The following is a 26,929-nucleotide window of genomic DNA, read 5'->3' on the forward strand; positions in this document are numbered from 1 at the left end:
GGTTGAGGGGAGATCTAATAGAAACTTACAAGATAATGAATGGCTTAGATAGGGTAGACGTAGGGAAGTTGTTTCCATTAGCAGGGGAGACTAGGACCCGGGGGCACAGCCTTAGAATAAAAGGGAGTCACTTTAGAACAGAGATGAGGAGAAATTTCTTCAGCCAGAGAGTGGTGGGTCTGTGGAATTCATTGCCACAGAGGGCGGTGGAGGCCGGGACGTTGAGTGTCTTTAAGACAGAAGTTGATAAATTCTTGATTTCTCGAGGAATTAAGGGCTATGGAGAGAGAGCGGGTAAATGGAGTTGAAATCAGCCATGATTGAATGGTGGAGTGGACTCGATGGGCCGAATGGCCTTACTTCCGCTCCTATGTCTTATGGTCTTATGGTCTTATTAGAAGATTATGGATTAAGAGTTCAAAAAGATAGGGCAGCACGCGGGCGCTGTGGTTAGCACTGGGACTGCGGCGCTGAGGACCCGGGTTTGAATCCCGGCCCTGGGTCACTGTCTGTGTGGAGTTTGCACATTCTCCCCGTGTCTGCGTGGGTTTCACCCCCACAACCCAAAGATGTGCTGGATTGGCCACGCTAAATTGCCCCTTAATTGGAAAAATACAATTGGGTCCTCTAAATTTATTTTTAAAAGAGTCCAAAATGACAAATGTGAATTTGGGTCATGTAATCGATGCCAAGGGATTGCATAAGTCGCCTTGGAAAGTCAAAGCCATTACCAAGGCACCCGTACTTAAAATGTCAAACGAATTTGATCGTTCTTCAGCTTACTAAATTACTATGGAAAGTTTGTCTCTAATCTGGCGACCAGCTTAAAACCCTTGCACCAATCTACTGTGTCAAAATAAAATGTGGAAATTGGGGGGGATCAGTGTGAGAGAGCATTCATACAAGCCAAAGTCCTCACACATTTTGATCCAAATTTACTCCTGCAACTGGCATGTGACACATTACCTTATGGGGCTGGGACGGGGGTTTCCCAAATAATGCCCAATGGTGAAGGGCAGCCGATAGCCTTCACGTCAGGGGCCTTGAATAAAGCCAAAAACAATTAAGTGCAGATACAGAAAGAAGTTCTCGGAATCATTTTTGGAATGAAACAGTTCCTGTATGGGAGGAATTTCACTTTATTGACAGAACATCATCCACTAACAACAATGATTGGACATAATACTGGGATAGCATCATTGAATGAAAAAATGAAAAAGAAAATCGCTTATTATCACAAATAGGCTTCAAATGAAGTTACTGTGAAAAGCCCCTAGTCGCCACATTCTGGCGCCTGTTGGGGGAGGCTGGCACAGGAATTGAACCGTGCTGCTGGCCTGCCTTGGTCTGCTTTAAAAGCCAGCTATTTAGCCCAGTGTGCTAAACCAGCCCCGATGTCAGCGAGCAGAATGCAGAGGTGGGCTGTCCTCTTGTCAGCATACACATACACAATCATCATCAGTCAAATCTTCATGGACTCTCCTGACTACCCTTACCAAATAGTTTGTCAATAAGCAGTTTGTGTGGAAACATTTTCTATTTCAAGCAAGCAGATAACACTCCTGTAACCGTAGGACAGGTGAAGCATACCAGAAGTGATCCATTACTGTCAGAGGTTATGGGCATGGTGCTTCGAGGCAGGTCTTTAGGACCAAACCCTGAGCTAAAGCCATATTTCATCTGGAGACTTGAGTTATCCAGCAGGCAGATTGTCTCCACTGGAGAATGAGAGTCATCATTCCACCATTATTAAGAAAATATGTATTAAACCAATTCTACACATGCCACTATGATATTGTAAGGATGAAGGAGATAGCCAGGAGCTATTTTTGGTGGCTGTGGTAAGATGCCGAAATCGAGGGAAAGGTGGGAATGTGTTTGACTTGTGCAAAAGTGCAGAACCTCTGCTGCCATTAGCCGCATTGCACCCGTGGGAATGGCCAGAAGAAGCCATGCAGACCATTGAAAGGGCGCATGTTTCTCATCCTCATCGATGCTCACTCAAAATGGCCTGAATTTACCATCATTGAATAGAATCATAGAATCCCCACAGGCAGAAGGAGGTCATTCAGCCCATCAAGTCTGCATCGACCCTTTGAATGAACCTATTACCTGTGTCTACTCCCCCGTCCACCCTGCCCTATCCCTGTAGCCTATGCTGCACATTCCTGGACACTAAGGATCCATTTAGTATGACCAATCCCCCTAACCTGCACACCTTTTATCATAGAATTTACAGTGCAGAAGGAGGCCATTCGGCCCATCGAGTCTGCACCGGCTCTTGGAAAGAGCACCCTATCCAAGGTCAACACCTCCACCCTATCCCCCTAACCCAGTAACCCCACCCAACACAAAGGGCAATTTTGGACACTAAGGGCAATTTATCATGGCCAATCCACCTAACCTGCACATCTTTGGACTGTGGGAGGAAACCGGAGCACCCGGAGGAAACCCACGCACACACGGGCAGGATGTGCAGACTCCGCACACACAGTGACCCAAGCCGGAATCGAACCTGGGACCCTGGAGCTGTGAAGCAATTGTGCTATCCACAATGCTACCGTGCTGCCCTTAACTGTGCTAACCTTTGGACTGTGTGAGCAAACTGGAGCACTCGGAGGAAACCCACGCAGGCAAGGGGAGAACGTACAAACTCCGCAGACAGTGACCGAAAGCCAGAATTGAACCCAGTCCCTGGTGCAGCGAGACAGCAGTGCTAACCACTGTGCCACCGTGCTGCCTTCATGAAGTCAACATCATTGGAGAAAACAATTGAGAGACTGGGTGAAATCTTCAGCAGATTTGGTTACCCTAAATAACTGGTGAGCAATAATGCACCACAATTCATATCTCAAGACTTCATAAATTTCTTGAAGAACGGAATTCAACACATCTGGTCCACTCCTTATCACCCTGCCACAAGTGGGCAGGCATGAAATTTTGTAGATGTAACACACGTTAAAGGTAACCAGAGAACAAGGTTCATTGTATAAAAGTTTCAGTCAATTTGTGCTCACATACAGGAATACTGTGCGCTCAACAACTCAAATTTCTCCAGCGTTGAGAATGGTTGAATATCATTCGCTGAAGGTAAGCCTGCAGGTGCAGCAGGCGGTAAAGAAGGTTACTTAGAGAGCTCCTTCCAAACCTGAGGCCTCTACCACTTGGTGGGATAAGGATAGCAGACACATGGGAATACCATCAACTGCAGATTCCCCTCCAAGTCGCACACCATCCTCGCTTGGAAAAATATCATTGCTCCTTCACTGTCATTGGGTCAAATTTTCTTTTCAATTCATTTACGGGACGTGGGGGGCGCTGGTTAGGCCAGCATTTATTGCCCATCTCTATTTGCCCTTCAGAAGGTGGTGGTGAGCTGCTGTCCTTCAGGTGTAGGTACACCCACTGTGCTGTTAGGGAGTTCCAGAATTTTGTCCCAGCGACAGCGAATGAACGGTGATATATTTCCAAGTCAGGGTGATGAGTGACTTGGAGGGGAACCTCCAGGTGGTGGGGTTCCCAGGTGTCTGCTGCTCTTGTTCTTCTAGATGGTAGTGGTCGTGGGTTTGGAAGTTGCTGTCAGACGAACCTTGGTAAGTTACTGCAGTGCATCTTGTAGATGGTGCATAAGGCTCCTGCTGTTCGTCAGTGGTGGAGGGTTTGAATACTTGTGGAAGGAGGAGCAAGCAAGCAGGCTGCGTTGTCCTGGATGGTTTTGAGCTTCTTGAGTGTTGTTAGAGCTGCACTCATCCAGGCAAGTGGAGAGTATTCCATTACACTCCTGACTTATGCCTTGGGGATGATTGACAGGCTTTGGGGGGTCAGGAGGTGAGTTACTCACCAAAGGATTCCTAGCCTTTGACCTGCTCTGATAACCACAGTATTAATGTGGCTAGTCCAGTTCAGTTTCTGATCAATGGAACCCCCAGGATGTTGATTATGGGGGATTCAGCGATGGTAATGCCATTGAATGTCAAATGGCAATGGTTAGATCCTCTTGTAGGAGATGGTCATTGCCTGGCACTTGTGTGGCACGATTGTAACTTGCCACTTGTCAGCCAAGCCTGGATATTGTCCAAGTCTTGCTGCAGTTGGACAAAGACTGCTTCATTATCTGAGGAGTTGCGAATGGTTCTGAACATCGTGCATTATCACTTCTGACCTTATGATGGAAGGCAGGTCATTGATGAAGCAGCTGAAAATGGTTGGGCCTGGAACACTACCCTGAGGAACTCCTGCAGTGATATCCTGGAGCTGAGATTGGATTGGATTGGATTGGATTTGTTTATTGTCACGTGTACCGAGGTGCAGTGAAAAGTATTTTTCTGCGAGCAGATCATTAAGTACATGAGAAGAAAAGGGAATAAAAGAAAATACATAATAGGGCAACACAACATATACAATGTAACTACAAAAGCACTGGCATCGGATGAAGCATACAGGGTGTAGTGTTAATGAAATCAGTCCATAAGAGGGTCATTTAGGATGATTGACCTCCAACCACCAGAACCATCTTCCTTTATGCCAGGTATGATTCCAACCAGCAGAGCCACCCCCCCCCCCCCCCCCACCCCCCCACCAGATTCCCACTGACTCGCTTAGCTAGGGCTCCTTGATGCCATACTCGGTCAAATGCTCCCTTGATGTCAAGAGCAGTCACTCTCACCTCACCTCTGGCATTCAGTGTTATTGTTCATGTTTGAACCAAGGCTGAAATGAGGCCAGGAACTGAGTGACCCTGGTGGAACCCAAACTGAGCATCTGTGAGCAGGTTATTGCCAAGTAAGTGGCGCTTGATAGCACTGTTGACGACTCCATCCATCATTTTGCTGATGATGGAGTAGTGATATGGCAGTAATTGCCTGGGCTGAATTTGCCCTGTTTCTGGTGTACAGGACACACCTGGGCAACTTTCCACAGTGCCGGAATCCTGAAACGTCCTTCCTGACAGCACTGTGGGTGTACCTACACCACCGCAGCAGTTCAACAAAGTAGCTCACCACCCACCTTTTCAAGGGGTAACTGTAATGAGGAGTGAGCCACAATTGCTGACCTTGCCACTGGGGCTCACATTGCATAAAATTATTTTTTTAAAACTGTGCTAAGATACAAGAGGCGCGCATGCGTGCTACTGTCTACGGCGGCTGATAGGGGGCGGTGTTTTTACGGGAGTGACTTTCCCCGCCCACCCCCTCCCCACTCGGATCTCTTTCCATCTCGATGCCTGTCCCCCCCCCCCATCCCCCTCCCTGAATCCGGGTGTTTTGTGATTGCTGGCGAGGTGCGAGACCGTTTCCATAGGAAGCTGGGCCCAGGTTAGTGTGTGCGATCAAAGCGCTGCTCCATGCGCTTCGCTTACTGCGGGGTCTCGGCGCCATTTCACAGCATCTTACCCGGGATCGGGACAGCCAAGAAAAAGCGGCGGCCGCCTGCACTGCGGCCTAGCGCCCAGGCTCTGATCCGGCGGCCCGGCCCAACCCCCCCCCCCCCCCCCCCGGACCCCGATCCGCGCTCTCGAGCAATGCGCGGGCTGCAGACTGGAGCCCGGCCCTGCCTCCCGGGCTCCTGTGTCCGCCCAGCCCGGGAGGGGAGGCAGAGGCGGCAAGCCCCGCACCCGGGGACGCCGCCCCGCTAAAGAGGCCGGGGTTTGTATTCGTGCCCGCAAAACAATAATGTGAGACCGAGAAAAAGTTTCAGATTCTCAACATCCAACGGATTATGGGGGAAGGAGGGATAGAAACTGGTGGATGTTCCTAACTGTGGGGGGGGGGGTGTAGACTGGAGGGTGCCCGTAACGGGGGGGGGGGGGGGGGTAGACTAGAGGACGCCCTTAACTTTGGTGTTGGGGGGGGGGGGGGGGGTAGGCTGGAGGATATCTCTAACTTTGGCAGGGGGTAGGCTGGATGACGTTACTAACTTTGAGGGGGGGGGTTGCTAGACTGGAGGATGTCCTTAACTTTAGTGGGAGGGGGTAGGCTGGAGGATGTCCTTAACGTAGGTGGGGGGTAGATTGGAGGGTGTCTATCACTGAAGGCAGGGGTGTAAATTTGAGCATGTGGCCCGGGGGAGGGGGGGGCGGTTTAGACTGGAGGATGTCCATCACTGAGGGGGGTTAGATACTGGAAGTGTCCATCACTGATTGGGGTTCTCGACAAGAGGGGATTCATCACTAAGGAAGGGTATAAACTGGAGGCTGCTCATCACTGAGAGGGGTTATAGATTGGACGATGTCCATCACTGAGAGAGGGTATAAACTGGTTTGGTTAATTATTGATTCTAATTTCTGAATTTAATATCACCCAACTTTTGACACCAAAGTTGTATAGTCATTTCAAAGGAGATCAGTCACGCAGCTCTTCATACCAGTCAGAAATACATGAATCTGCTAAAATATAAAAGAAAATATGCTCCTCATGTTAATCATAATGAGGGAAATGTTTTGAATGATAGGTTCTCCCACACACCAATTCTTCCTCTCTCACTATAAACCTGGTGAAGTTACAATTGAGAACGACTACTTGCATGTTAAACAATGGAAGCAGCATGCATATAGATAGCCAAACTATCCCACAAGCAAAGGAATTATGTCAAAGCCCTGCAGTCTTATATCCAGTTCCGCAAATTGTAGTGGATATTCAAACATTTAACTAGTGGGAGAGATCGCACGATTAGTCCCATCTTCAATGTTGATGGTACCCAGCACATCAATGCAAAAGATGAGGTTGCAATGTTTGCAACCATTTTCAACTCAGTGCCAAATGGATAATTCATCTCAGCCTATGGTCATCTGGGACTATGGCGACTTTAAAGGTGGCACAGTATTTAGCACGGCTGCCTCACAGTGCCAGGGATCTGGGTTCAATTCCAGCCTTGGATGACAGTCTGTGTACAGTTTGTACGTTTTCCCCATGTCTGTGGGTTACCTCTGGGTGCTCAGGTTTCCTCCCACAATCCAAAGATGTGCAGATTAGGTGGATTGGCCATGCTAAAATTGCCCCTTAGTGTCCAAAAGTTTAGGAGTTACAGGGACAGGGTGGGGGAGTGAGCCTAGTCAGGATGTTCATTGAGAGGGTCGGTGCAGACTTGATGGGCCAAATGGTCTCCTGTACTGTATCGATTCTATGATTTTTTTTTTCCTAAGGTCTGCTGCTTCACCTATGCCCGCCTTCAGACAATTCGATTCACTCCATGTGATATCAAACAGCTGAGTGCACTGGACACAGCAAAGGCATGATAACATCTCAGTAGTAGTACTAAAGACCTGTGCTCCAGAACCAACTGTGCCCAGATCCAAGCAGTCCCCTTATAGCTACAGTACTGGCATGTACCTACAAAACAAATAATTACCCAGGTATTCCCTGTCCACAGAATGCAGGACAAATCCAGTCCAGCCAATTACCACTCCGTCAATCTACTCTCAATCATCAGAAAATTGGTGAAAGATGTCGTCGACAGTGCTATCAAGCAGCACTAACTCACCAATAGCCTGCCCACTAATGTTCAGCTTGGGTTCCACCATGACCACTGGGCTACAGATCTCATTATAGCCTTGGCCAAACATTGACAAATGGGCTGAGTTCCAGAGATAATGTGAAACTAACTGGTCTTGATGGCAAGACAGAATTTGACAAGTTGTGGCATCAAAGAGTGCAAATAAAATTGAAGTCAACGGGAATCACTGGTTGGAGTTATACCTAGCATTAATCAAGATGGTTGTGCTTGTTGTGGGCCAATCATCTCCGCTCCATGACATTTCTGCAGAGGTTTTTCAGGATATTGACCTCTGCTGCACAATCTTCAGCTGTTTCATCAATGACCTTTCCTTCATTATAAGGTCAGAAGTGGGAATGCTTCATTCAGACACTGAGCAGTCAGTGCCAACGTGAGACAAGACCTGGACCACATTCAGGTCTAGGATGATAGTTGCCAAATATCATTGGTGCACCACCAGTGCCAGGTAATGACCATCTCCAACAAGAAATTCTAACCATTTTGCTATCACGTGCAATGGCATTGTCATCGCTAAATCCTCTACCATCATCATTCTGAGAAATCTTCCCTCTAACTTTAGCTTGCTGTGTGCATCTGGCTTGTTGCACTCTGTGGTCTCAGAATTGATGAGCCTTGCGGACGCACATTTAATAATTTTTATTAGTGTCACAAGTAGGCTTACAGTAACACTGCAATGTAGTTACTGTGAAAATCCCCTAGTCGCCACATTCTGGCGCTTGTTCGGGTACACTGAGGGAGACTTCAGAATGTCCAATTCACCTAACAAGCACGTCTTTCAGGACTTGTGGGAGGAAACCCACACAGACCCGGGGAGAACGTGCAGACTCTGCACTGACAGTGACCTAAGCTGGGACTCAAACCCGGGTCCTTGGCGCTGTGAAGCAACAGTGCTAACCACTGTGCTACCATTTTTTTAAATGCATTACTTAAGCAGAGGATGTTTATTCCCTGCATGGCACTTTCTTGATTATCGCATCCATGCTACTTAAGGAACATTGATCCTGGGGTTTGCCATTCACCAGAAACTTGAACATTAATGTAATACTGTGACAATTAGAGCAGGTCAGAGACCGAGGACCTCTGGGGCAAGTAACTCACCTGATGTAGAGTCTGGCCACCATCTAGGCATAAGTCAGGAATGTAATTGATTACTCTCCACTTGCCTGGAGGGCTGGGGGGTGAGCTCCCTTCTCCAAAAATATCACTTTAAAAAAAAAAAAAAAATGTTGCTTAAGCAAAATAAATGAAATGATGGGGAGGGGCACGACCTGCCAACTGTTCACGTTGGCAGAATATTCCGGTCCCATGCTGACGCACAGGTTTCCTGGCAACGAGGGATGCAGTCTCCGGGAAATCGCGTTGACAAGGACGGAGTCGGTAGGCTCCGCTGGTGGCCTGCCTCCGCCGTTGAAAAACGCGCGGCGGGTTGGTTGGTAACTCCCGCCCTGGGTGATTGGAAAACTTATCCTGTGGAATTAAACCTATATAAGTACACACATAGGCCCAGTCCCATTCGGTGAAATCTTGGTTTTGTGTTTCACTTGTTATTCACTGTACAGTTGTAGTTTACAAAGATTTTCCTAAACTATATTACTTTCTTTTCCAGTGTGGGTGTGTGAGGATTCATAGCACATCTGTTGGGAAGTGGAGGTATTTTTCATATTTCACTCCTGGTCTCATTAAGACCATTAGAGGCTGCTAATGATGCTATAATGTGTGAATGTGAGCTGGTGAGGTGTGAAGTTTAAGATTATCTGAGCCCTTGCACTATTTTTCAGCCAATCTTTGTACACCATAAATTGACCCTATTATTTCCTGGTAATTATTTATTATCCTCCATAATAAATTCCAACAGTTACATGATATTATTTATCCTTTAGTGTGGATGCCATGCCATGGATTAAACATGATGATAGATTGTTGGTGCCTGATGCACCATCCCAAAACAAAGGGAAAAAAATCCCAGAAGCTCAATAGTATCTATGTATCAATTTTTTAAAAAGATTAGATGAAGTAACATTTTGAGGTTTGAACAATGATTAGACGATCATCTTGTTTAATTCCTGTTGTGTGATGTTATTTGAACCCAGCATGAGGTAACTGCTTTGTGTATTTATTATTTAATATATCTTGGCCCTCTTCATAATCAGTGACAACTTTACAATTCAGGCTGCAGTAATCATATTGTGGAATTTAATTCTCTTCTGTGAATGTCACCCAACCTCAGGGACATTAAGTGCACTGTTGTGCTCATGGCATTAAAAACTGACAAAGCAGACTTGAAAATCCATACAAATGGGCACAGTTTCAATTATTATAATATAGCTGAGTGATTTTACAGCAGTAATTTCATCTTTAGTTCAGATGTTTGTAAACTGCTGGAGGTTCACTCGAGGGTATTGTGATTGAAGATATCCAAATCCTTTTTATTACTAAAAATAAAAACAGAAAATACTGCAAACACAGCAGCATCTGTGAGAGAACAGCATTAATGTTTCGGGTCGATGACCATTCATCATTATTTTCTGGTAATTACTCGTTGTGGATAAGAGAAGTGTTTTTAAGAGTTTATTCCATTCTGATATGTTTTATAGTACTTTACAAGACTTCACATGAAATTTAAGAATGTATCATATAATAGCACTAACAACAAAAGATCAAGGTTTAGAGCAATTTTATTTTTGCTATCTTAAATTGATTTTGATTAGATTTCTTATCTGGTGTGAGGTGACTGGCTCCTATTTGTATCAGTTGTCCTACTGGATTTATATTTTTAAATGGAAGAAAGCAATGCGCTAAAGATTTTGGTAGACCAATGGGAGTTCATCTATTTATCTTGAACACCATAGATAAAAGTGACATGAAGATCCAATGAACAGATTATTTTATTAATCTTGATTTAAGAGGATGCAAATTTACTGGAAGTTCCATTCCTCTGGTTCCTGCTCTGTGTTAATGTAATATGACTGATGTGCTAAACTTTGGATTATTGGATTTGCATTTGCATGAAAGTCCCAAAGGGGGGTGGGGGGGAAGAAGAGTCATTGGCTGGTTACGAAGCAATCAGAATTGGATCGGCAGGTAGGCCCACGGGTGGCAAATAGAATTTACTATGGGAAAATGTAGGCTGGAATTGTCTGGCCGTTTGGATACTCTTTTCCCGCTGACAGCACATCCCAGCCTGTGGGTTTCCCAGCGACGTGGGGTGGCATCAATGGCAAATCCCATTGACAAGCGGCGCAAAGAGAATCCCGCCGCCAGTGAACGGCATGCTGCCGAGAAACACACAGTTGGGGGACCGTAGAACCCTGCCCGTAATGTAATCAGATTAGGGAGGGAAATTAATGGCTCTGTGCTACAAGACTTGGCACATTAGAGGGATTTGGGAGCATTGATGATAACCTCAGAAATGGAACTGAAGTGCAAGACAGCAGTAAGAAAAGCTCACCAAATTTTGATGAAATGTCACACTAATGCTACTTGCTCAAGTGGGTGTTTCAAAAAAATGTTTAGGTTGTGGGCATCACTGGCTAGGCTGCTATTTATTGCCCGTCCCTAATTGCCCTTGAGGTGGTGGTGTTGAACAGCTGCAGTTCCTGTCATGTAGGTACATGCACAGTGCAGTTAGGGAGGGAGTTCCAGGAATTTGACCCAGCGACAGTGAAGGAACGCAAATAACTCCCAAGTCGGGATGGTGAATACTTGGAAGGAACTTGCAGGTGGTGGAGTCCTCGTGTATCTTCTGTCCTTGTTCTTCTAGATGGTAATGGTCGTGGGTTTGGAAGGTGCTTCCTAAGGAACCTTTGAGTTCCAGCAATGCATCTTGTAGATGGTACACACGGCTTCCACTGAAGCGTCAAGTGATGGACTGAGTGAATGTTTGTGGAATGGGTGCCAATCAAGCAGGCTGCTTTGTTCTGGATGCTGTAAACCTTCTTGAGTGTTGTTGGAGCATCAGTCATCCAGGCAAGTGGGGAGAATTTCATCACACTCCTGACTTGTGCCTTGTAGATGGTGGACAGGCTTTGGGGAGCCAGGAGGTGAGTTTCTCAGCAAAGGATTCCTAGCCTCTGAATTGCTCTTGTACCCATAGTATTTATATGGCTAGTTCAGTTCAATTTCTGGTCAATGGTATGTTGATGGTGGGGGTTCAGCGATGATAATGCCATTTAACATCATGGGGTGATGGTTAGATTCTCTCTTGTTGGAGATAGTCATTGCCTGGCACTTGTGTGTCGTGACTGTAACTTGCCACTTGTCAGCCCAAGCCTGGATATTGTCCAAGTCTTGCTACATTTGGATATTGACTGCTTCAGTATCTGAGGAGTCATGAATGGCGCTGAACGTTGTGCAGTCATCAACAAACGTCCCCGCTTCTGACCTTATGATGCAAAAAAGGTAATTGATGAAGCAGCTGATTAACATGGTTGGGCCTCGGACGCTACCCTGAGGAACTTCTGCAGTGATGTCTTGGAGCTGAGATGATTGATCTCCAACCATCAGAACCATCTTCCTTTGTGTGAGGTATGGTTCCAAGCAGCAGGGTGTTTTACCCCGACTCATAATTACTCCAATTTTCCTTGTGATCCTTCATACCATACTCGGTCAAATGCTGCCTTGATGTCAAGGGCAGTAACTCTCACATCACCTCTGGAATTCAGCTCTTTGGCCGTGTTTGAACCAAGGCTATAATGAGGTCAGGAACTGAGTAACCGTCGCAGAACCCAAACTGAGCGTCTGAGCAGGTTATTGCTAAGTTAGTGCTGCTTGATTCCACTATTGCTGACCCCTTCCATCATTTTACTGATTATCGTGAGTAGACTGATAGGGCAATACGTGTCCTGTTTTTTGTATATAGGTCATATCTGGGCAATTTTCCACATTGCCAGGTAGATGCTAGATTAGCTGTATTAGAACAGTTTTGCTAGGGATGCAGCAAGTTCTGGAGTAGAAATCCTCAATACTCGTGCAATAAATGTTCACTAGACTGGTTTCTAGCATGCCCTCGGACAAAAGATTTAGTGGACTAGACGTATATTCTCGGAGTTGAGAAGAATGAGTAGTGATTCCATTGAATTATATAAGATGCTTAAGGGTTAGATGCTGGGAGAATGTATCCCTGACTAGTGAACCTAGAACATGGAGTGGAGTATCAATCTCAGAAAAAGTGTTTGGCTATTTAAGACTGAGATGAGCAGAAATGTCTTCACTCAAAGGGTTGTATGCCCAGTCGTTTAGTATATTCAGGTCAGAGGTTGAAAGATGTTTGTTACAAAGAGAATCAAGGGAAAAGGGGACAGTATGGAAGGGTTGGTAGAAATTGAGCCATGATCTTGTTGAATCATGGATCAGGCTCAGCAAGCCAAATGACCACCCCAGATCTTATTTCTCACGTTCTTACAAGGCTGGTTGCAAATTATTAGTGAGAATTTCAAGACATGGGAGACAGTGCAAAAATGGCCAGTATAGCTTAAGGCATCTGAGTAATAGTAATGAAAAGTTGAAGACTTTGTAATTGTTAACACTGCAAAGAAGGCCTTGGGGAAATGATCAAGGTCCTCCGGGGAACAGATCTAATAATATATGTCATTATAAATAATGTAACAAAATATTATTTCCATTGCCATACTCTTTAAAAACAAGAAAAATGGGCTCAAATGTGGAAGAAGGAAGGTGCACACTATAGATCTAACTATACGAAAATAGTGGACATGTAGAATAGATTGTGCATGAAGGTAGATGGTGTTGAATATCTAAGGGAGTATTAGCTAAATATTTGAGAGAGTGAGCGATTACCATTTTGGGAATGGGAAGATGTTGCAGCCTGGATTCAAAATCCATGCACTCATTTTAAAAACAGCAATTCACCCTGTAATCAATCTACATCTTGGCTATTAAATTGTTTAAATTGATATTGTTCTTTTCAATAAAATATGTATTTCAAATAAAATTTGTAAGGTAAATAGTTTTGTATTTCTTTCTGCAATAACTACTATCAAGTCTGATTTTCTCCAAGGGATGCTGGTTACAGTTGTCACTAGAATTAATCCCTTGTTTGATTCTCGTCTTGTTATACACTATTGCAGACTCGGTTAAATCCAAGTAGCACTGCAATATACAATCTGTACAAGGTTCAAACCCTTTTAAATACTAGACGATGCAGGATAATTTTCACCATATCTGAAGTTTATCATGGGAGAGCATCAAGATTACCTATTGTAAATGTGAAGTTTTAGGGTTTCCCTATAATTTGTGTTAAACTTCTAGTGAGGATTAAAGTTTGCAGTAGTCTTTCCAGTATTCTGAGATGAGAAGCTTGTGCCCATATTTATTTAGTATTGGATTTATGAGCGACTTATTTACAAACTCTGGTTTCTAAAATGGAGTTGATTTACTTTTTCGCAATTATAATGGAAACAGAGGGGTTTGGGAGCAAGAGAAAGCCAATTTGGCCCATCGAGCATGCTCTGCCATTCGATAAGAGCATGGCTGAACCAATTGTGGTCTCAACTCCACTTTCCTGTTTGGCCCCCACCCCCCTCAAACCCTCGACTCCTTTGTCATCTCAAAAATCTGTCTACTTCAGCCTTGAATAAATTCAATGACTTGGCCTCCACTGCTTTCTGGGGAAGAGAATTCCACAAACTATTCCCCCCCCCCCCCCCCCCCCCCCACAATGTTTTTTTATCACATCGCCATCTTATTTTTAAACTTGTCCCCTATATATATATATATATATAGTCTTTCACCCTAAACAATTTTCAGCTCTAGGCTTGCATTATCAAAATGCGCATTATAATGAAAATAGGATCTTATTACGTAAATTATAGGTAGATATCAAACTCAGTAATGTTGAGGGCAAGCATTCCAGAAATGGTTTGCCTTGTGTAACATTGTGAAAATTCCACTATAATTTTTTATTCTTAATATCTGTTGGGCAGAAGAGTTCTGAAATGTTATTTTTGTACAAATTGGGTTTACGCGGTTAACCATCTGCAACATAATGTCTTAAGACCAGAACATTATTCTTGCATTCATGCTCAGTGACTTCCTTATTTGCCCTTGAAAATATCCAATTGGGTTTGAAGTGGGGGGTTTTCTTACCAAAGTCGACTTTCATGCTTAAAATTTACTGCATGGTCTTATTTTGAGCTTTATGAATCCTAAACTTAATACTTGGTTTAAAAAATCTGTTCATTGCCTATAGTTTTTTCTAAAGCTTTGGGAGTATTCGGCAGGAAATTGTTGACTTTTTAAAAATATATGTATATATATTAATGCTACTGAAATTGCATTGTGATTACCAAATCCATCCCAGGTATGGGGTTGAATAATGGAGTTCATAATTCAAGAGGAGATCCTAAACCAGCCAACCTCTGTCCAATATGCTGATGGATTTTCCCGTAGCTTGGCTATTGCCAGAAGGCTGAAGGTCAGCTTCAGAGTTCACAGATTTAGATCCCCCATATCTGAAACAACAGGCAGTACTTTGGTGGAAAGTTTTCTACAAATCATTTAATGTGTCTGTTGCTAACATGGACCCGCTAATGCTTTCTGTGATTGGAAATTCAGTTGTTCTGAAAATGGACAATGCAGAAAGCATCTTTGACAAAAGCTTTATTGAACTCAGGCTGGCCCTCCCACCTCAGTTACCCCAGCTACAAATTAGAATGGGCGAGATTGGAGGGAATGTGCTAAATTAGTTTGTTGCTAATGTTACGGGCACTTGAATGGAAATAACACTGGCCATTGATTTATTAGCCACTGTGTTTCTTTTAGGAGCTCATTGCAGTGGATGTATTTAATGTACAATGACTTTTGGAAACTTGATTTTTAGAATGTGGATGGGAAATAATTGCTAATGCTGCATGAAACCTAAAGGAAAATGGTTGCAACTCTGCTGCATGAGAAGTAACCAAGTCACTACTCAATCATATCCCTTGGCCTTCTGTGCATTGACAGTCTAATTTGGTCAATTAAATTGCTAGTAATTTCACAAACATAACAACTAATAATGTTGCAGTAACAGTTCAGTTGAATTTTAAGTTATTTAGTACTTAATGGCCATTTGGCAGATACTAATTTATTTTATGTCACCAAATTCCCAACTGGTACTGAGATATTTAGGGACTGAAAAGACACTCCACAGAACAATGTTGAGCTGAGTTATTTAAAGAAACATTGTATCAGCACTGAAAATAAGCAGCAGTACATAAGTAGCATTCAGAGTTGTTGGAAATAGAAATATTTAAACTGGTGCAAAGTATTTGGAGTTTTATTCTGTACCAGGCTATACTCTTTTGGTTCATGTATAGAACAAGAAAATCAGCAACATTTAAAAATGAAAAATCGCATTTGGATGGCATTGTGACAAATTCAGTGAAGCACTGTGCCACTGAATAGTAGAATGAGCTCTCAATCTCAACCATACCTTAGAGAGAAAATCAGAGAATCTATCATCCTGAAAGGTGAAACTGATCTCTCACAGTTTGATAATTACTGAATGGGATTTCTGAACACCTGGGAGTTAACTTCTGTTATGTTCCAAAAATGTAATAGAGTATATTTTGAAATATATATTACAGTAAAATATTGTTAATCACAAGTCTGTCCCTCAATTAACATTATAATAGATCATCCAGTCATTTGCATCACTGCAGTTTGCAAAATCTTGCTTGTGCAAATTGACTGCCACCACCTTTCCCAACAATAACAGCTTCATTGACCTGGAACGGTAAAGGTAGAGCTGGACGTCATCAGTGCGCATTTGGAACACATTTGTGGATGATGTCACTGATGATAGCTGTGGGTGCGAATTAAGAGAGGAAAAGCGATAGATCCTGTTAAAGACTCGAGCAATAAAGGTGCAAAGGCGGGAAGAAAAGCCATTGCAGCAGATTCTCTGCTGAGGAGAGGGAAGGGAGGTTGAAGATGGGGTTGGTTTTTGCGAGGACGGAGGAGTTCAGGATATGCTGTTTGAGTAGGGCCGCACATTTGGGATGCAGTCGGCGGTACCAAGAAAACTGTTTATTATATCAGCTAGCAGGAAACTGGAACGGAAGCATTACAATGGTAACTACATTCCAAAATGCCCCATTAGCGGTGAAGTGTTTTTAGACCTTGTTGTAAATGTTTTTCTTAATTATTGTACCAATACTTAGATTTAATTTGTGTTGTGAGAGTGTGACTTTACAGATTTTACTTTTGGGTCAGTGGACAAGTTCTAAAGAGGATTTTGTGTGACAACAATTTCCAATAAAAACTCTATTTAATTGCCTGAAGTCTGCAGACTTCACTGAAGAACTGCAAGTATTTTGATATTTTTTGTTGGTTATCCTTTGTTGCGCGAGTCCCACCTATTCTTTGTTGAACAGGAAAAATGCTGTTGAAGAACACGTAAGAGGTTGTCATTGCTGCTGCTACAAATCTTAATTTAAAAAAAGAATCAATCCACAAGTCCAAAAATATTTCTTATACAGTCCAATAACAGTAAACATGCAATGGGCACTGATTGGTACACTACCAATTGAGACATTTGTGGATATGGTGATATTATATTCACACAGGGCCCAATCACTTTACCCAATGCTAAAACCATAAAGCATAACCATGTAACATGGAAATTAAAATTTGATGCAGGATAGAGTTCTGTTTCTGTCAGGTATATTGGTTTGATTATTGTTGTGGCACCCATTAAAGTTAAATTGCCTGTCTGAATAAATCTCTATGTACTTAGATCAAAATATTATTGCTGATTTGTTTTAATCAGTATTGTGAATAATTTTAGTTCTGTGTTTCATATATAGCTGTGACGTTTTAGGATTATGCTTAAATTGGCAATCTGACATCTTTGCTGTATTGTGTTATAACTAGATGTACTTTAAATATCAATGACAACAAACTTTATTTTTCCTTTCTGGTATTCATACTTATTTTTCTACCATGTTTTATTATGTAATTGAACGTGGATATTTAAATATATTAATTAGGCAAAGGATGTTTCTATCAAAGGTAATAAAATATTCTGGTCATTCAAACTAAGCAATAAACCTCCTCTAATTAATGTCACAGACTATTTTTCTGCTTGTGCAATCAAAATTACAGTTATAATGTTCTTGCCTTTAATTCTGGCGAGCACATATTGTTTCTTGTCACTTATTTGATTTTCACAGTCCTTACATGATTGCTGTAACATTGCAATAAGAGTCATGTCCATAACCACATAATCTGCTATTTTATATTGCAATTTTAGCCTTGTTGGCAATCACTTTTCGCTTTGCAACAGTGCTGTCATTTGCATGTAACCTTTCACTTTCAAACATTGGTTTTGATGTTGCATGCAATGCATCTCCAATATGGTGTCCAGCTCAGTTTAAAAAGTGCCCACCAGCTCCATTGAACCCCTAAACACTTTTTGAACTTAACTGGGGTCGATTTATATATTTTAAATTCTCCTCTGTATAGTGTCACAACACTTAGGTTTTAATGACTGCTCGAGCTGTTAGTGTGCATTATCTTCGGATAATTATTGTAGTTTCTGACAGTAAAAGTGAAAGCCTACATTGTTGGAAGTAATGGACAAATATGAGGTTTCAGACTGGTAGCTGCGTTATAGATATGTATTATATAAAGTGCCACGACATTTTCGGGTTCTGCAATCATGGGGGTAAGATTTGGTTATTCAGTTGAACAGTTCACTGCAGTCGGCTGAAAAAATGTGATAGATATTTTCAATAACATGGTAACCACAAAATAAGGGTGACTTGTACAACAGAATGTAGGATTAGTTCTGATACAACTGAATCTCGCTCTGTGCTGTTTCTGGTTTGCTTTCTGTTCAGCGAACACTTCCTACTGTGCCCTAGAGTATTTAACTAGGGATGTGTCTTTATTTAATAGCTAGGTTTAAACCTTCAATTTACAAATTTAATTGCGGGGAGAAATGTATGTAATTATCAAATATTTGTCAGTGTGTCACCTGCAGTGCAGTAATCACTTGAGGCAGAATGTGAAATATGCTGCTTGAAAAGTATTTTACTCCCATGTATGTTCTTGCTGCAGGTTAATGTTTCTTCACAAGAGACCCCTGGTTTGTTTTCAAAATAGACCAGTTAAAGAACCATGCTGCCAACCGACTGACCATCCCAACTGGCCTGGGCAAGACCATTGACAAACAACCGTTTGGCTCCTGGAAAGCCAGACCAAAGTCCATCAACAATTGGAAATCATTCTATCTTCCAGTCTGCAAGGAATCTGCGACAATGGATACAGAATCCACATATTCTGGCTATTCCTACTATTCAGGCCGCTCCAAGAGCTCTCACAGACATGGGTAGGCACTGTTTCTTTAGAATAGTTTGTATTATTGTTAATGTAATTACAGCTTAGATTATAGCTAAAAGGTGACCCAATGCAGATTCATTTGGAAAAGAGTTGGAGGGAGGGGAAAGAGCTCTTAGTTGTTCAAAGTTCAATGACTAGTTTTCTTGCTCCAGTGCTTTATACTGGGAAATATTCACTATAAATGTAGTAATTTAGCATTCAGATCTTGTTTGACCATTTGAAGCTTAGCAGTAACGATCCTGTAGAAAATCAATAACAATTTAAAGAAATATACAATTTATCTCCTTACACGTACCCATTCCCCAACAAGAGAGAGCCACAAAACTTGTAAACTTGTGTAACTTAGAGGACTTCTGCCATGTGTCTCCTCCCATGTGCGGAAAATTCACTTGTCTTCTCATTTGCACTCTGCTCTTTGTTTATTTGCTCCTCCTCTGAGTGCCCTGTATTTATGATACTGTTTGTTTCTTGGGTACTTCACCTTAGTGACAAAGTATTGTATGTGTTTTCTACCTAATCTAATGTTCTTATTACTACCTCAGTGAGTGGAGTGAAATTGGAGCAGCTTTCTGCTTGATAATGAGAATTTTGGAGATTCCTGTGATCATATCCATTTTGGTACAGGATCATGAATGACTCTAAAAGGACTGCCACACTTTACTAACTTTCTCTGACCACTGACCCATTGCAAACCTCTTGAGTGGTCTGACTGGGTTGGACAATGTGATACGACCTGAGAAGTAGGCAACTCACCCATGTCTCCTTCTGCCATGCCCTGTCATTTTGCAAGACCCCATTTAAAAGGAGAAAAGGAGCATGTGTTAACAAGTGACTCTACAAGGAGCTGCTTACAGAGTTGTCATGTGAGAGTACCTTTAAGAAATGGGTGTGTATATAAATATCTGTAGTGAGAGTACCTTGAAGAAATGGGTGTTTATTACTGCAGTGATGTCAGAGAGTGGGTGGAGCTGGGCTGTCTGTAAGCTTTTTACTTTTTTTAAGCAGGCTGCAGGGTGTGTTTTAGTTTCGTTTTCAGTGTTGGAGCTGAAGGCAGACAGAGAAGGTGTACTGTTGATCTCTCTGCCATCAAAAGACTGTCTCTTGATCATTTGGTGAATTCAGAATTATAAATGCTCTCAGTAGTGAATGTAAACCCTAATGTGCTTCTGGTAAAAGGTGTTTTAAGTCTTATGGATGTTAAAAGGAAAGCTTAAAGGATTACTTAGTGTTGTATTCTTTGTGGGTTGTATTTGAATTAAGGGTAGCTAAGACGTTCACTATGTTTTAAAAAGGTTAACTTGAGTTCATAGAATAAACATTGTTTTGCTTTAAAAATTACTTTTCCATATCTGCTGTACCACACCTGTAGAGTGGGCCGTACTCCTCATACCACAATCTATTAAAAGTTGTGGGTCAGGTGAACTCCATGATACACTTTGGGATTCTCTAAACCCTGGCCCATAAACAGAAGTCTAAAGGAAATACATTTACTGCCTTGCATTGTTATGGAAACTGCGAGTACATTCTAAGAGGTAACCAGATGATGGAGCAAAAAAACATGCTTGCATTTTTGAGCTGGCACGAAGTTGCCAAAATCTCTCTCGACCTAAACACCTTCCACTTAGAGCTGCCTTCTTACGTCAAGAGAGACTGGCAGGGCCACCACTGATCCTTGTTGCCGTTCTCTCATTGTGTGCGTGCTCCCCATATAAAATGAGCAACGCTTTGCTCTTAGCAGTGTTGAAGACCAGGGTATGTCACGCCAATCTCCAGCCTGCATCCCTTATTGAGAATGTTTGACCGAGCAACTAGGCAAGTATTTTCAGGTGCCAGTTTGATTTGGTGCACAGTATAGACTCTTTTCATCTCTTTATCGAACAAGTAATGCAACCGGAGTTTAATTAAAAAATTTGGCATCCAGCAACATTAGCAGTATGCATTATTTTTGATAAGAGGATTGGACAGTTTAGCAGCAATGACACTTTAGAATTAACTAGCTTTTGCCCCAGTCTACTTTCGATTAGGAGTTTATTTTTGTTCATTCATGGGATATGAGCATCACTGGTAAAGTCAGCATTTATTGCCCACCACTAATTGTCCTTAAACTGCTGCAGTCCCATCTGCTGTAGGTACACCTGCTGTGCTGATTTTGACCTAGCAACAATGAAGGAACAGTAGTATAATTCCGAGTCAGGTGGTTAATGGTTTGGAGGTAAACCTGTAGGTTATGGTGTTCCCATTCATCTGCCCTTGTTTTTCTAGGTGTTTAAAGTTGTGGGCTTGGAAGGTACTGTTGAAGGAGGCTTGGCAAATTGCTGCAATGTATCTTGTAACTAGTGCTGATAGTGGAGGGAGTGAATGTATCTAGGTGGTGGATGGGGTGCCAAACAATCAAGTTGCTTTGTCCTGAGTGATGTGAGCTTCTTCGGTATTCTTGGAGCTGAGCATATCTAGGCAAATAGTGTATTCCACCAAGCTCCTGACTTTTGCCTTGTGGACGATAGGTTCCGGATAGTCAGGAGTTGAGTACTTGCTGCCACAAGGCCAGTCAGAACTATCTTCTGACTGGCCTTGTGGCAGCAGAGTCCCTGGACTAGAAACATAGAATTTACAATGCAGAAGGAGGCCATTCAGCCCATCGGGTCTGTACCGGCCCTTGGAAAGAGCACCCTTAAGCCCACAGCTCCACCCTATTGGCAATCATCATCATCATAGATTATCATAGAATTTACAGTGCAGACCAGTACAGCACAGAACAGGCCCTTCGGACTCCCTGTCATTCTGGTATGCTCCATGTGCCTATCCAATAACCGCTTGAAAGTTCCTAAAGCGTCCGACTCCACTATCACAGCAGGCAGTCCATTCCACACTAACCACTCTGAGTAAAGAACCTACCTCGGACATCCATCCTATATCTCCCACCCCGAACCTTATAGTCATGCCCCCTTGTAACAGCTACATCCACCTGAGGAAATAGTCTCCTGAAAGTCCACTCTATCTATCCCCCCTCATCATCTTATGAACCTCTATTAAGTCACCTCTCATCCTTCGCTCCAATGAGAAACGCCCTCGCTCCCTCAACCGTTCCTCATAAGACCTATCCTCCAATCCAGCAGCTATGGTTATGCTGTTGAAAGTTAGGGAGAGATGGTTAGAATCTCCCTTGTTGGAAATCATCATTGCCTGGCACCTGTGTGGCACAAATTTTACATTCATAGAATCTACAGCACGGAGACAGGCTCTCTGGCCCAAACTGGTCCATGCCAACCAAAAAGCCTATCTAAGCTAACCCCCATTTGCCTGCATTTGGCACCTATCCCTCTAACTTTTCCTATCCATGTATCTGTCCAAATTCCTTTTAAATATTGTCAATGTCCCTGCCTCAGCCACTTCCACTGGCAGCTTATTCTACATACGTACCACCCTCTGTAAAAATGAAAATTCTCAGTTAGCCCAATTCTGAATGTTGTCCTAGATTGCTGCATGTGGGCACAGACCACTTCAGTACCTGAGGAGTTGAGTGGTACTGAACACCCTGCAACCATATCCTGGCCTCGTGTTGGAGGGAATGTCACTGATGAAACAGTTGAAGATAATAATCTTTATTAGTGTCACAAGTAGGCTTACATTAACTCTGCAATGAGGTTACTCTGAAAATATCCTAGTGTCCACACTCCGGCACCTGTTCGGTTACACAAAAAATTCAGAATGTCCAATTCACCTAACAAGCACATCTTTCGGGACTTGTGTGAGGAAACCTGAGCACCCGGAGACATGGGGAGAACGTGCAGATTCTGCACACGCAGTGACCTGAGCCGGGAATCGAACTCAGGACCCTGGAGCTGTGCAGCAACAGTGCCCCTGCCGCCATGTTTGTGTCTCAGCCGTTAGCCTGAGGAAGTCCTTCGGTGATACCCTGGGACTTAAATAATTTGCTTCTAACAGCCATATTCTTTTGTGCTGGGTGTGATTCTGACTAGTGGAGATTTTTCTCCCTAATTTACATTGCCTTCAGTTTTGCTATGGCCTCCTTAGCTCCACACTTGGTCAAATGCTGCCTTGATGTCAAGGGCTATCACTCTGCCTCATCTCTGGAATTGAGCTCTTTTGCCTATTTTTGACTCAACGCTGGAATGTGGTCTGGAGACGAGTGTCCTTGGCGGAACCCAAACTGAGCAACAATGAGAAGTTAATGCTAAGTAAGCTGCTTGATAGCACTATGGCCAATTCTTTCCATCACTTTTCTGATTATCTTGAGTAGACTGGGACTGTGATTAGCCAGGTTAGATTTGTCCTTTTGTTGGATAGGACAATTTTCAACTTTGTTGGGTCGATGCCTGTGTTGTTGCTCTAGTGGTGGTACAGCTAGGATATTGTCAAGGCCTTTGCTCTATCCAGTGCCCTCACTTATTTCTTGACATCACATGGGGTGAATCTAATTGCCTGCAGACTGGCATTTGTGATACCACCTCAGGAAGAGGCCAAGATGGATCATTGTCTTGCCAATTCTGACTGAAGATTCTTGCAGATGTCCAGCCTTGTCATTTTCACTGACATGTTGGGCTCCCCCAAATTTGAGGATAGGGATGTTTATGGAGCTTTCTTCTCCACTTTATCCACCACCACCCACACTGGATGATGCAGGACTACAGAGCTTTGATCTGATCTATTGGTTGTGTAGTATTGTGCTGTGGCTTCACCAGGTTGGCATTTCATTTTTGGATATTTCTGGTGTTGTTCCTGGCATATTCTTCTTCGCTCCTCATTTAGCCAAGGTTATTCCCCTGGCTTCATGGCAATGCTAAATTGAGGGATATGCCAGCCATTAGTTTTCAGATCGTGGTTGAGTAATATTCTGCTGCTGCTGCTGATTCACAGCACCTTGTAGATTCTGTTCTGAATCTATCCCATTTAGCAAAGTGAGGTGCCACTGAGCAGGCTGGAACATGCTCTTAGTGTAAAGATGGGACTTCATCTCCACAAGGACTGTGCGGTGGTCACTCCTACCAGTATTGCCCTCGGCAGATGACATTACGACAAACATGTTGGTGAGGGCATGATTAAGTAGGTTTTTCCCTGCTGTTGGTTCTCGTCACCTTCTGTACGCTCAATCTGGACTGGATGACAGGATAAGGGCAACATTAGCATCAGTGTTCTTTCCAGTTTTCGAAATACAAAATAATGTCTTTCAAGAGGCACAACACATTGGATCACCAAGTTCCCTGGTGATAGAAATTGGGTGCATACTCTAAATTTACATGATTTAGGAATTCAGGCAATATGAGATGGTGACCAGAATTAAATACCAATATCATCAAGTGTTGGGTAGAGGGAAAGGCCAGGTTAAGGTTGGGGAGTGACAGAGATCACTGTTCTCAGACAATCTTGTGCAGCTTCTGACAGCTGATTGCTAATGGACAACGAACAAGTTTCCTATGTATTCTACTGAACACTGTTGGAAGAAAAGGAAAAGCGGAATAAAAATAACTTAAGCTAATCCTGCATTTTCCTTCCTTTGATGTAGAACATCTTTTATAACTTAGTTTCTCTCATTACTTTACCTTTTCTGTAGTTATTTTGTTGCTTATTTTTCAAATTCCTTGCCTCATTCTCATTCTGTTATGTTGCATCTGGGTTCTTTGTCCATCTGTCACTCTAAACTTGGTTCATAAGAGTAACATTTGCCCCAACTATTGTAGGAATGTTCGAGTGTAGGTTGCTTTTGTAGCCCAATTTAGCACATCAAACGGGAGAGGGACCTAATATTCAAGCATGTTTAAGCCAAGCGTTGTGTGAATTAGAGTTTTAGATTGGGAGAATATGTTGCTTATTTTAGCAGAACCTATATTGAATTGTAATACAGTGGTGTAGATTATTTAAAGCTGTCTTATATGGGTTCTGTGGCAACATTCCCCGGCCATGAACAAATTCCCTGCTTTTGCCTCTTTCAGTGAAAGGAGCCGGGATCGGCAAAGATCCAGAAACAAAGACAGTAGCCGGTCTGAGAAATCTGTTACCATCCAAACACCACCAGCAGAACCATTGCTTGGCAATGAGTCAATTCGTGGGGATGAGACAGTACAGGTAAGACTTGGACTGATTTATCAAGTTTCAAAATGAGAACCATATCATTTGATGTTTCCGGTGGAAGATTAGTGAAGATTGTGATATAATTATTTATTATTGAATAAGGTCCGTCATACCGAGGACCAAAAAGCAATGAACATTAATATTTGTTTTCAAAAATTCTAAAATTCAGAAGTTTATCTGATTATAGTCCCTTTTGTTCATTTATTTTATTAGATAGATATATGTATAAAGATGTTTTTCACCGGCCAACTTGCAGTTTTGCTACCCCTGGAGGTTGCCTCGTTTGTCTTTTTCCCTTTTGTTTCTGTCTATATGTAAGAGCAAACTGAAGTCAATTGATAACCACAAAGGCTATGGAATATGGAAAATTGCTTGCGTGCACCCTGTCCACATAAAGCAGGACAAATCTAATCTGGCCAAATATCGTCCCATCAATCTACTCTTTGTCATAAGCAAGGTGATGGAAGGGGTTGTTGGCAGAGCTATTAAGTAGTGCTTACTCAGCAATAACCTGCTCCCTGATGCTCAGCTTAGGCTCTGCCAATGCCACTCTGATCCAGACTATATTAAAATCTGTGTCCAAACAGGAACAAAAAGGCTAAATTCCAGAGGTAGGGTAAGATTGCCTGCCCTTGACACCACAGTCACATTTGACCAAATGTCGCATCCAAAGAAAGTCACTGGGAATCTTGTGGAGTCATACCTAGCACAAAGGAAGATGGTTGTGGTTGTTGGTGACCAATCATCCCAAGCCAAGGTATCTAAGAACTTCTCAGGGTAGAATACACGTGCCAGTCATCTTCAGCTATTTCATCAATCACCTTCCCTCCATCAGTCGGTCAGATGTTCACTGTTCAGTTCCATTCGCAACTCCTCAGATGCATTCCATGTCCACATGCAACAAGACCCGAACAACCCGGGCTTGGGCTGATAAAGTGGCAAGTAACAGTCATATCACACTTGTGTTCGGCAGTGATCATCTTAAAAAGCGAGCACCTTAAAAAGCGAGCATCTTACCGTCGACATTCAACGGCATTACAATAGCCAAATTCCCCACTATCAACATGCTGGGGATTACAATTGACCAGGAACTTAACTGGGCCAGTCTTATAAATACTCTGGATCCAAGAACAGGTTAGAGGCTGGGAATTCTACGGTGAGTTAATCACCTCCAGATTTCCAGAGTACCATCTACAAGATGCACGGCAGCAAATTGCCACAGCACCATCAAAAGCATTTTCTAAACCTGTGACCTCAAACCACCTAAAACAAGGGTAACAGACACATGTGAATATCACTACTTGCAAGTCATCCCCCTATCAAGTAGCATTCTGACATTGAAATACATCCCTCCCTAACAGCACTGTAGGTGTAGCTTCATCACACTGACTACGGTAGTTCAAGAAGGCAGCTCACCACAACCTTTTGAATCCACCTTTTGAAGAGTAATTAGGGGTGGACAATAATTGCTGGACTTACATCCTTATGAATGTGTAAAGGGGAAAAAAAACTTTGCGTGGGCTAATGCAGTCTCACAATTTCCTGGACTTTCAATTTTCTAGACATGCTGAGTAGGGAATTATTGTGTGCACCTGTGACATAGGAACAAGATAAGAGTAAGCATTCAACTTCTTAAGCCTGTGCTTCCATTCAGTTAGATCTTGGCCGATCTGCTAATTCCAATCGCCCAACCTTGATCGATATCATTACCTAATAAAGAAAAATTGTTTAACTCCGCCTTGGGGATCACAATTGGCCCAGCATTCATCGCCTCTTTGCAGGCCAGAATTTCAGCATTTCTGTCCAGTATGTGAAAAAAATACTTTCTGATTGCATTCCTGAATGATCAAGCTCATATTTTACCATTCCTCTCGCTCCAATTTTGCCATTGTTTCCCTTTGTCCTTAATCCTCCAACCAGAGGAAGTAGCTTATCTGTAACCAATCTATTGAATCCGTTTATGCAGTGCCACAGAATACTGGAA

The 26,929-nt window shown here is 42.8% G+C and overlaps 1 protein-coding gene across 2 annotated transcripts in view; it reads left to right on the forward strand.

Moving 5' to 3' along the window:
* Positions 1 to 5,195: 5,195 nt before the first annotated feature.
* LOC140427929 (vang-like protein 1) overlaps positions 5,196 to 26,929 on the forward strand; it is a 47,138-nt gene continuing 25,404 nt past the window's right edge. Inside the window, exons 1-4 of one of the 2 annotated variants that reach the window (XM_072513798.1) lie at positions 5,213 to 5,315; positions 9,119 to 9,162; positions 18,574 to 18,844; positions 24,807 to 24,939. In XM_072513798.1, coding sequence (XP_072369899.1) covers positions 18,774 to 18,844; positions 24,807 to 24,939 — 204 coding nt within the window. In that variant the 5' untranslated portion in view covers positions 5,213 to 5,315; positions 9,119 to 9,162; positions 18,574 to 18,773. Of the gene's footprint in view, positions 5,316 to 9,118; positions 9,163 to 18,573; positions 18,845 to 24,806; positions 24,940 to 26,929 lie in introns of both variants that reach the window. The other variant, XM_072513799.1, reaches the window with a different exon arrangement.

The sequence above is a fragment of the Scyliorhinus torazame genome, chromosome 8 (assembly GCF_047496885.1).
Source record: "Scyliorhinus torazame isolate Kashiwa2021f chromosome 8, sScyTor2.1, whole genome shotgun sequence".
Lineage (NCBI taxonomy): Eukaryota > Metazoa > Chordata > Chondrichthyes > Carcharhiniformes > Scyliorhinidae > Scyliorhinus > Scyliorhinus torazame.